At 35.3% G+C, this 12297-nt stretch overlaps 1 protein-coding gene across 2 annotated transcripts; it reads left to right on the top strand.

Annotated features, from left to right (window-relative positions):
• The first annotated feature begins 386 nt into the window (after positions 1 to 386).
• Positions 387 to 10333, top strand: LOC140742751 (zinc finger protein 711-like). Of its 2 annotated transcripts, XM_073073740.1 has the most exons (11): positions 387 to 435; positions 524 to 725; positions 930 to 1217; positions 2058 to 2208; positions 2613 to 2722; positions 3900 to 4084; positions 5475 to 5605; positions 6023 to 6231; positions 7178 to 7348; positions 7791 to 7913; positions 8323 to 10333. In XM_073073740.1, exons 2-11 carry the CDS (start codon positions 525 to 527, stop codon positions 8548 to 8550), a joined length of 1797 nt encoding a protein of 598 aa, XP_072929841.1. In that variant the 5' UTR covers positions 387 to 435; position 524; the 3' UTR covers positions 8551 to 10333. The 2 variants fall into 2 exon arrangements, with proteins under 2 accessions (XP_072929841.1, XP_072929839.1); XM_073073738.1 differs by lacking the exon at positions 387 to 435 and having other exon boundaries at positions 442 to 725.
• The last annotated feature ends 1964 nt before the right edge of the window (positions 10334 to 12297 follow it).

Here is a 12297-nt window from a genome sequence, read left to right as displayed (position 1 = left end):
TCTTTAAAATGTTTTTTTTCTTTAAATGTGCTTTATTTATTTAGAGACTACTAGGAAAACTTATGTGTGGGATTAATTATTGGTATGGTCAAAATTATTGTATTAAATTGTATTTGTGTATCATTAAATTAAATTAAAAAAGCTAGGTAAAACAACAATAATAAATACATTGAATTATTATAAAATAATAAAGTACAAAAGTGACATATACATATTTTTCAAATAATTGGATTAATTTTTTTATACCTACACAGTTATTTTCGTGTATAGATATTGTTCATTTAAGGAAATATTTAGATATGTATTTTTTACTTTTATTGATTATTATACCGGTTATACACAAAATATCGATTATTTGATTTAACGATACATTGACATCCCTATATACGCCATATTGTTGTCGTAATCAAAAGTAAAACCAGCGCCTGGGTGAAAGTAATATCAAACTTTGTATTCCCTTTAATTTCTTTATGGTACACATAAGTAAGGAGCATTTATCAAAATTTACATTTTTTTATTTTAGGATGCCACTAAAACGTAAAAAGCGAGGTCGGCCACCTAAAGCGAAAGTCTATACTAAGAAAGAACAAGAAACACAGAGAGACTTTAATCTTTCTTGTGAAATATGCAACAGTACATTTGTCACGAAACAATCCTTACAACGCCACGAAAAACTTTGCCAAGAGGGCAATTCTGTTTTATGCGCAGCCGAATCTAATTTAAAGGTACAATACGAATTAAATATTCGATCATGAAAAGCTACGAAATCTGTGATAGGTCAATTGACATTAACTTTACTTTACTGGCACTAAAATGTACACAAACTCTTTGCCCTGAATAATCGTAGAAATAGTCGCGTCCAGGCGCTAGATTGCTTGTCAAGTTTTCTTTCGCTTTTATTTTGTTACTTTATTTTTTATGTTTTTCAGGCTTTGTACTCTTGTAAGGAGTGCAATAAAAAATTTAGATTCAAAGTTAGCTATGAATTACATCTTAAGAATGATCATGCCAGCGGTCCAGGGAGTGTGGCCTGTGATAGCTGTGCAGTCCGTTGCCCGGATAAGAAAACCCTTAGGGATCATATAACTAAAGTGCATGAGAGAAAAATATTCGAATGTGAGCATTGCAAGAAGAAATTTGTGAGACGTTCCCATGTTATACGTCATATGTCACAGAGGGGATGTGATGGTCTTGGAGTTACTATATTTCATTGTGAAGTGAGTTGTTCATGTTTTGACATTTTGTAATTTATTTCTCTTTGATTTGAATGTCCAAGTATCACAATTTTTAATTGTAGCAATTTATATATGCAATTTTTATAAACACATGCTGTATATAAAATTTTGGAGATACTGGTTTTTATACGAAAATATAACAAATAATATAAGTATCAAGTTACACATTGATTGCGCTGACTTTATCACCGCAACTGACCATTGAGAGGGTATTTAAAAACATGTTCAAGTTTTTTTAAGTAATAGAGATGTTGTTGATACTAAGCTAACGAGACAATAAGCAGACTTGTTTTTGAGGAAGGTTTCATTCCAGCCAGGTATACTTTGATCAACCTTCTTATTCATTCATTCAGTGGATTCATACTTTATACTTAAAATAATTTGAAACAGACTGAAATTGAAGCGAGACATAAAACTAAAATTTGATATACAAAATAACATTGAGCTCTTATAAATTCCGTACCACGCGTGAATATGTTGATATGTCGATCTACTGTAAACATATTTATGTAAATTATTTTTTATTTGTCATAATAAACATTAGGATTGTTTAATAATTTGAATTTATAGATGAATAAGTAACTTAACAGGTCTTTACTTACCGTACATACACAACTTGTTTAAAATAACCCTCTCACCAAAGAGTACAAATAGCTGCAATGAACATTGTGCTTTTTCGACTTATTAACTTATTCACGTGTGGTACGGAATTATAAAGTAATTATCATAAAACTGGCCATCAATATCGCACATCTGCCCTTATGTTTTTATTTAAGTTAATGTATTGAAGGTAAGAGTTTAAGTTTTGTGTATGTCTTCCAGATATGTAAAGCAACATTTACCCGAAAAGACAATCTAATAGTCCACCTTCGGTTACAACATATAAGACGAGGTGCTTTCCCTTGTAAGCACTGTACATATCATACCAAATCCTTCTCCAGATTAATTAGTCACTACCGACAGTACCACTCAGGTAAGTTTTGTTATGTACAATATTCCATAAATTCAATTTACAATTTAGTTATTTAACTAGAGTAAAAAATAGTAATAATTAATATGAAAAAAAAGACACACCCACTAACTCCAAAACCACCCAGTTTCTTACCGGATCTTCTTCGAAAAGTTGTGGTCTATTCCGGTAGTAGTATGAAAAAATATTGTAAGTGACAATTTGTAAATACCTCCATAAAGATTATATACTATATTAACTTGGATGTTGTTCTGTATCTGTATTGACTATGATTGGAATGGACTGGAGTTTTTGGAAATGTTGCCGACTAATTAAGAGACTCCCTTACCACACCCTCCAAACCAGAAAACAGTTCTTAAGACTGCTGTTAAAGGTGTATGTGTAATTAACTAAAACTTATGTTTTAGAGTCACCAAACAAATTTGTATGTGATCATTGTGGGAAGGATACAAGATCAAGAACTGCTATGGCGAAGCATTTAGAAATACATGGAGAGAGAAAGTATGAATGCAGTGTGGTAAGTACAACATTTGCATACATGCATTTTAAACTGTTTGTCTCTTCTGAAGTGGAAGTGTATAGGGCTATGGCTGGTGTAGACTTGACCAATCTACAGTAGAGTAGTGAGTGATTGGTTATATGAGCACTGGTGGATTAATTTTATAACTTTTCGTTTCCAGTTGTTATTGTTGGTTAGAAACTACAGTTTCTATAGTTCTGTAGTAACTGTAGTTGAACAATTGAAAGACAAACCTTGCTAATCTACATTGCATAAAGCATACAAGAGAGTGATTTTAAAGTTAAATAATAAAATAGTAATAATAACTTAGACATAGAAACATTTTGAATCCAATCATTTATGTAAGTTTATTTTACATATTAATTCAAGGTTTTTATATGCAAATCAACTCACCTGTAAATTTTAGCAAATGTTGATTAGGTTCTTCCTAATCAACATTTGTTTTCAAGCATTGATATGAATATTGCTATTGTCCCTGTATGTGTGCAGTTACATAATATAAAGTTGTTTTATAACATGAAAGTTTTAATCTATACTTTTGTTTTCTTTGCCTCTTGGAACTATGTTTGGTAAGTGATCCAATAAATCATTAATAGTGTTCTAGTCAAAATAAAATGTAGGATGTATACCAATATTTGTAAAATATGTGACAATATACTAATTTATTAGCCATACACCCGCCTAGAACAACACTAGTAATTAAGTTAAAGTAGGTATATATTAGATTTGAAAGTAATAGTTTTCATTGGGAAATATTATTTAAAAACCTGTGAACTGTGACTAAATGAGTTCCAGATATACTTCTATGTAATACATAAACAAAAAAATTAACACAATACGACAACAATCCGCAAACCTTGTGGAGTGGTGGTGGATATATTGATGTTCAAAAAGAGTTCTGTAAAGAATCTATTAAAACATTTTTGAAATGATTAGATATAAAATAATAGTACATTACAATACGAGGACGAAAAATTTTTTTCTGACAAGTGTGAGTTTGCAGGCCGAGCCGCAGGCGAGGACTGCAATCACACGAGTCAGAAAAACATTTTTCGTCCGCGTGTTGTATAAAATTTTATATTACGGGGTCGGAAATTGGGGTTTTGCGCACGCGAAGCGTGCGTAAAACGTCAATTTACGCACGCCGTGATATAAAATAATTTTTTTTGCACAGTGCGGATACAGTACATACACTATCGAAGTGATGCGGCGCCACGTGCTGACACACGTGGAGAACAAGCCGCACAAGTGCACCCTGTGCCAACGCTCCTACATCCAGCGTGTGCAACTCCAGCGTCACATGCAGAAGCACTTCTTGACTTGCACAGAGTGTGGTGTCAACTTCAAGTCTAAGGCCAAGTGAGTTTTGTTCTGTGGGACTGTGGTTTTAGTCATGATTGTTCGACTCGGTAGGCGCCACCATCAAACATATTTTGTCTAATTAGCGGTTATCCAGCGTGTGCAGCTCCAGCGCCACATGGAGAAGCACTTTTGAAGATGGTAGAACCCATTGTGGTTCGACTCCGGCAGCACCACCGCCACACCTAATTCTGCCTAATAACAGCACTGTTAGGCGCTGCTGTGTTCCGTTTGAAGGGTGTGGTAAGGGAGACAGACTTTGTCGAGGCGTTCCAGCTTAGTCCGAAGGGGTAGTGGCGCATCCGTGGCCGACCTCAGATAGGAATATCTAATCCTATCTGGGGTTGATTACAAATGTCCATGGGCGGCAGTAGCCACTTACCATGAGGTGGACTGCATGCTCTGGTCTGCTACTTCTATATTATAAAAAAAAAAAACTCGAACACTTGCACAGAGTTCGGTCCCGCCTTCAAGTCTAAGGCCAAATGAGTTTTGTTCTGTAGGACTGTATTTGTTTTAGTCATGATCGTTAGACTCTGAAGGCGCCACCATCAAACATATTATGTCTAATATTAGCGGTTTTAAGTTATATGTTTGGTCTGAATAGGGTGGTAAGATAAACACTCATCCAAAGTGTTTCAAGATTTTATTCAAGGTTAGATTTCAGCTCAAGGATAACAACATATTGTTCAGCAGGTATTTATTCTGATTGTCCCTGTAGTTCCGGGACCAGAATAGGGCTACGGTATCCCCTGCCTGTCGTAAGAGGCGACTAAAAGGAGCTTCCGGGGTTGCGGGTGGCGAGAATGGGAGTTCGAACCGCCCGGTTAGTGACCCCGGGAAGGACGGCGGTATGTGTGGTCGCATACCGTCGTACGCACCAGATGGTGTGGCGAGCGTCAAGCTGACCCGGACAGAGCCCGACGGGGCAACGCGCTAAGAGGACTCCGGTTGTGTTCCTTTGGAGATCCCGGAGTCCTCTACGCAGCGCCGAGGACGGCCACCGGGGGGGTTTTAGTGCGGTAAGAATCCCACATAACCCCGTGTCGCCCCCACGGCATAGGGTACCTTTTGAAGGTTTCCCCCTCGTAAACAAAAAAAAAAGGTATTTATTCTGATATCTGATATTGAGTAAAGATGTCTATGGGAAATGTATGCTTCTTTGCTTCTATTATAATAGAAAAAATTCTAGGTTTTAATAGTGTTTGAAACCTATCAATTTAAACTTTTTTTAGCATAATGAGGTTACAGTTGCAAAAATGTTTTGGGAATATATTTTTAAATCGCAATTTCGAAATAATTTGTGTAGTAAAAATTCATAACAAGACATTATGTGACGATATTTATATGTATTTGTACTGTGTATTTTTAACTTGAAGTTTCTTTTCAGATTGACTGCACACACCAGGGAGCGTTTGGGTCTTTGCAAACTTGTTTGTCCTGTGGCAGATGTTAAGAAGGAATTTGTCAATACGAGCGGTCTTCAAAGCCACATATCAAATGCCCATGTGATTGAGAAAGGTATCAAAGCCAATATTAAGATCGTATTAATTTACAAATGAGGTACAATTTAAAGTTTTCATTTTAAAACGTAGCGTGTGTGTATTGTATGTAAGGAGTTATACTTACTCGATAGTTAATAAAATATTTTTATGCATTCAACAACAAATTTTAATACAGCAAGCGACCAACACACGAAAGTAAATAGTATATCTAAATTATGTGTAACATCGGCGCGTGCGTTGCGTACAACATACTTGTTCGAGGCATCCAGCTTAGTCCTCAGGTGTAGCTGCCCATCTGTGACCGACCTTGGGTAGGAATATCTAATCTTATCTAGGATTGATTACAGATGTCCATCGGTGGCAGTAGCCACTCACCACCGGGTGGACTGCTCGCTCGTCTGGTACTTTAATATCATAAAAACAATGTTCGCAGAGTACGTGTGCGAGGTGTGCTCGAAGAGCTTCTCCAACGAGATGAACATGCGCCGTCACATGAGCACGCACAAGCTGGAGCGGCCGCGGCGCTGCATGTACTGTGTGGCGGCGCGCGCGTACGTGCGCGGCGAGCAGCTCGTGCGACACGTGCGACGCGCGCACCACGACGTGTTCCGCGCTCATCTCAACCACGTGCGACAGGTCTTTGTGAGTATATGTCAAGACTTCTAGATATGTAGCAACTTCCCGCTACTCGTCAAGAGATGGCGCTGTTGAATCAGGCTATCGATGTTTTCTAAACATCTTGCATATATACAAGCTCCGAATTGAGACTGTCGGAGCACGGCCCTTCCCCGGGCATAATCAGCTAGCCCGGCGGGAGATCTCCCTTTGCCAAAGGTATATCGTACAAGTGTAACGTGCTCAAGGAGCTTTCCCAACGAGATTAACGTGCCCACCACGACCACGTGTTCACGTGCGAAAGGTCTTTGTGAGTATACGTCACGACTTCTAGATATGATATAGGTGTATCGTACGTGTGCTCGAGGAGCTTTTCCAACGAGATGAACATACGAAGGTCGTAGAACCCTTTGTGGTTCGACTCCGGCGTCACCACCGCCACACCTATTTCTACCTAATAACAGCAGTGTTAGGCGCTGCTGTGTTCCGGTTTGAAGGGTGTGGTAAGGGAGACAGACTTTCCGAGGCGTTCCAACTTAGTCCTCAGGGGTAGCGGCGCATCTGTGGCCGACCTCAGGTAAGAATATCTAATCCTATCTGGGGTTGATTACAGATGTCCATGGGCGGCAGTAGCCACTTACCATCAGGTGGACTGCATGCTCGTCTGCTACACTTTTATTATAAAAAAAAAATGCGTCGTCACGTGCGACGTGCCCACCACGAAGGTGTTCCGCGATCATCTAAACCAAGTACGACAGGTGTTCGTGAGTATACGACGCAACTTTTCATCTCATAGGTCAGGGATGGGCAAACATTTTCCTAAGTAGGCCAATGTTCACAAATAGAGTAAAAGATATATAGTAATTATAGAGTTTCTAGTTGTATTGATTGTAATTTATGAATTTGTAAAAAGCCAATCATTTTTAAATTACAAATAAATACTTTATCTAACTTAAAATGTGTTTCGTTAAAGGGATCCAACCTTGGCGTGGACAGAGTGAGAAAATCCGAAATGGATTCCATTTTGAACTTGTTGGATGCGGAATCTGAACGCATCCTAGAAGGCTACGGGCTTGGCGTACTGTATGGAGGGATTCAGGAATCAAGACAACCGGAGGATGCAACTGAGGGGGTCATTTTGAAGGTAATTTTATAAAAACTAATTTTCTGATCGCTTTGCATACTTAGTCGGCATCTCCATTTGTATTTTACAAAAACAGGTCTATCACTCTAAAACATTTTAATGTAAAAATCAAGCTTTTCCACAACAAAAAATAGACCCTACACTCATAACAAAGTAAAGGAAAGAGCAAAGGCGCAAAGGGTCCCGGGTTCGATCCCTGGCCAGACAGATATCTAAATGATGAATTTAGATTTCTGTTTCTGGGTCGGGGTATTTGTGTATTTGTCTATGTGTGTGTCCATGGCACCCACGACACAGGGAATCCTGGTGTGGGGCTGTCAGTGTAGAAAGTGTTTATTATTTATTATTTATAACCCCACCCTTGGGTCCATAGTGGTTAACCAACCAGTTTACTAATATTGTTGGTACATGAAAAGTCATAAAATGTTCAATAATATTTTAGGTCGAAGGAAGTCCATTGATGAGTGAAGAAGAGTTAGCGGAGAGCCTCAATAAGTTACTGGAGCAGCTAATTGATAAGGACACACTAGAATGTTTCGGGTGGCCAGATGAAACTGTTGATAATGTAAGTTTTACTTATTTTGTTAATGTAATTTTAGCAATATTATTTCTTAAACTTTAGTAATTTTTATTTTGTGATCGAGATGTATGTTTAAAATGACTAGCTTTATATGCACTGTGTATTTTACAGTTTCACATAATTCTTTTACAAAATGTGAATGAATATAATGTGCTTTTGCTATATTCGAGAATGAATGAATGGCAAATTAGTTTTTGAAGTTGATTACAGATGTCCAAGTCTGTTATTCTTTTGTCATACCAATAGGGGTTAGGTTTAAATTGTCCTGTAGTCACTGTAGCCAGGTTTGGTTTATTGTGCACAGTTGGATTTTTTTTTAAATATTATTTTAGGTTATAAAGAAGGTTCGCATCTCGTGTTTTATATTCTTGTTACATAAAAATGTTTTGTATAGGTATTAGAGAAGGTGATAGAGCACTGCGGCGCCCGTGCAGCGGACCGCGACAAGTGGACTCGCGTGCAGTGTCTGCGGGAGAACGCTAAACATCTGTTCCTCTATGTGGTGGAGGACGAGGCCATCGAGCGCATGCTGCACACACACACCATCGACCAGATCATCAAGCACATCCTCTTGCAAGGCTCGCAGGATGAAGCTGAGGAGGATGTGATGGAAACCGAATAAGCCAAGGATGACGTTGATTATGAACAGGAGGGGGATGAGGGAATTGAGTAGATTGTAGGCACGATGCAATATAGTGCTTGCAGAATAAAAAGCGCTCAATATGAGCCCATAGATAAGTATAGATATCTCACCGCCTTGTAATTGAAGGAAGTCATTAAATAGCTTAAACGGCTGACAATTATGTCAGCCATTTAATGAATGTCATGGTGTCATTTACGCGGAATGACCGACATGCGCAGATAAGTAGTGCAAAAACACGAAATCGAAGACAAAGTGCAGAGAAATATCGTTTAATTCATAAAATGACCTAACAACTACATTTTTTTATATTTTTCAAACACGAAAATAGATGAGAGTGACCATTTAATTTGTCAAAACTGGTTACATTTTCCTGTTAGGTGTGGGTAATCTTTACTAATCTATGTATGAGCCAAGCAATGTGTCTCAGGCTCAATGTTATCTTAAGCCATGCAGTCTGTTCAGTACTTGGTGGAAGATACGGTTGTCGAATGGAGTTAATATGGAAGATAGTGGGGAATATTAATAAGTAAGCATTTCGTGCAATGTACGTGCAGTTTGTATGGCAGAATAATACTAAGATTTTTTTGATTTGGATACTAGGGGCCTTTATAATGTATGTAACCAGATAGAAGTCGGTGATTACTAAATTATTGACTTACTATGTACCAATGAATTGTATGACACAATAATTGAAATGATAGATGCATATAGATGAAAGAAAATATTATGTTTACATTTTAGGATTTTTCTTATTTCGATTTTTTAAACTATGTGAAGGCCCTATGGTAAGCTTTTTATATTTAGATAAGTTATAATTATAATTATTATTACATTTTTATTTTCAGTTAGTTACAGATTAATTTAAAAGTATAAACTGTTGAACAAATTAATTTGTGTGTAAAATTATTTGCGTAAGATTTAGAACATGTTACTCAAATTTTCATAGATTTACCTTTTCTCATGATCATATTATTTTCTTTTTGCAATTACAATGTGTTTGTTATGGGGTATGATTTTATGCTACCTTGTCTCAATGTGCCTTACTTATAAAGCTCTTAGAACGTTATTTAATATACTTTATTAATTAATTATTAGATAGTGTCGGAATAGTTATAACTTTATAATTACGTCGCCTTCAAGCTTAATGGGACTTTTGAAGATTGCAATTACAGTTTTAAGTAAAAGAAATGTTCTATTAAGCATTATAACTTGTAAGATTAAGTGAAAAAGATTATTATCATTCCAACTCAGGCGTTTTAAATATTTTTAATCCATTGCAATATAATATTAAGTCCTATTAGGTGTATTTTCTATTGTTATCCATAGATTAGTATAGATCTCTCACCGCCTTGTAATTGAAGGAAGCCATTAATTGGTTCAAACAGCTGACAGATGTGTCAGCCGTATATTGGTTGTCATGGTGTAATTTACGCGGAACAATGCCGACATGTGCAGTTTAGACGTGCTTTTCTTTTCATTCGTAAATGCTCTAAAAACTACATTTTTTAATATTTTTAACAAACACGAAAACAAATTACAGTGACAATTTCAATTGTCAAAACTGGTTACATTTTCTTGTTAGGATAGGAGTGAGTAATCTTTACTAATCTATGTTGTTATCAAATTACATTTAAAAATATAAGATTTGGTGATTTAGTTATGTAATAATTTTATATTTTACTTGGTTTATGGATTTTATATTAGAAAATAAAACTTGTTAAATTGTTTTTATCATGGTAATACATATTCTATACTTATCACATTTATTGTTATTTTAATTGAACCCATTTTCGTAGGATAATTTTATGTTTCAGTTGCAATCTTTGACCGTTTTTGTTCAACCATGATAGAACATGATAATAGTCTCCACATAATATCTTGTAAAAATACTAGCTGAGCCTCCGGCAAACGTTATGTTGCCATATAAATAAAAAAATGTTAAGGGTGAACAACCCTTATCACTTATCATTTGGGGTATGAAAAATAGATAGTAGCCGATTCTCAGACTTACTGAATACGCATATAAAATTTGGTGAAAATCGGTAAAGCCGTTTCGGAGGAGTACGGTAACTAACATTGTGATACGAGAATTTTATAGATAAGATGTACATGGACGAAACGGCGATTAAAAACATCGTGGTGAATTCTGAATGCCTGAGTTCGAAAAAATCTAAAATGTGTGTGAAGTTTCTATAGTCGCTCGTGAGATACAGACGAGGCAGGTACCCAGCAGTAGGACAGTAATGTTTGACGAGGATATAGGCGGAACTGAAACAAGTCTTGATAAGTGAGAAAGAAACAATAGATCGAAAGACAGAACCCCCACTACAAAGAGTATAGTAACCTACCCACTACACCATACACTACCTATACACTCATACTTGAATATAATAGTAAGTTTTCTAAAATATATTTATTAAATAAAAATAAATACCAAATTATGAAAATACTGATAAATATAAATCACGTCCTACGATATTGACATGAGCTCTAAAAAAAAAAGTGTGTGTGTGTCAGCTACGACGCACGATTGGAGTTTACTCCTTACGAATGATAATTATGATATATATCGAATAGAAAAAAGGGAAGGTAAATGAACGCATCTGCTAAAATGATAAGAGAAACAAACATATATCTGTAATTATTCGGATTATTTATATTACTTCAATAATGCGTATTACATAAAGTATGTTACAAAATAATATAAAATAGCGCCATCTAGTGGCAAGTTTTATAAATTGTAAGTTTGCAAGTTTATCAATCTATGTATTTTGGTTCCAAATATTATAATGGTAACTTAATAGAATTGTTTATACTAAAGTAAATTTTAATATAATATAATTATTTATATTTAAAACAATGTTAAACGTTTTATAACTTAAAACTTAATAATTATAATTTCTTTGCCATCTATAAAATATCCTTGTTGCAATTTACGGATGAAATTTATATGAGACTCAATAAACATGTTATTATATGTAATTTGGATTGTTTCTGAATGTTTTATAATTCTAGAATTCATTTAAAACGTATTGCTAATTTTATATAACTTATTTTGAACATAATTCATTAGCAATAATTCTGTAATAAATATTAAATAATACTGTTTTGATTTTGCCCGTTTATCGTTGATAGATGGTGCTGATCAATAATGCATCCATTTTTATAAGTTAAATTAATATATCAGTAACTTACAAAAGCCTCTTTATGTTAAAAACTTATTTTGCTAATATTATATCTTATTCAATTGCTTACTGATTTTATATGTTACTCTTCTTTAAAAACGTTCATAAAAGATTGTTAATCATATTATGGCGCCAATGTTCATATTTTTCACAGTGTTTATAAATGATCAAACCTATAACTTAATTTATGCAAAAATGTAAACAAATTAGTTAATGACGTTTTAATGTTTTATATATTGCTAATTATTTTTATTGTAATAATTACTTTCATATGGGATTTGAACTTACTGTATTTTAAATTAATAAAAGCACTTTTGATTCATATTTTGGTTACCGTTACGCCTCAACTTTTCGTGTTACACTTGATTTTACTCCTCATAAAATTTCCGTACCGGGCCTTATAACTCAAATCGTTTCTTAAGGAGTAAACTCCAATAAACTACACAGGTACAATTTTATTTATGTAAAATGGCATAATTAAAGTCACCAGCCATAGCCTTTATTGTAATTGGTACAATAAAAAAAATAATGACACTGACAA

Source organism: Epargyreus clarus, unplaced genomic scaffold (assembly GCF_041222505.1).
Source record: "Epargyreus clarus isolate Ecla_fem2 unplaced genomic scaffold, WU_Ecla_fem_2.2 ptg000006l, whole genome shotgun sequence".
Classification (NCBI taxonomy): domain Eukaryota; kingdom Metazoa; phylum Arthropoda; class Insecta; order Lepidoptera; family Hesperiidae; genus Epargyreus; species Epargyreus clarus.
Note: the sequence above shows the minus strand (reverse complement) of the source record. Positions and strands in the feature narration are given on the sequence as shown.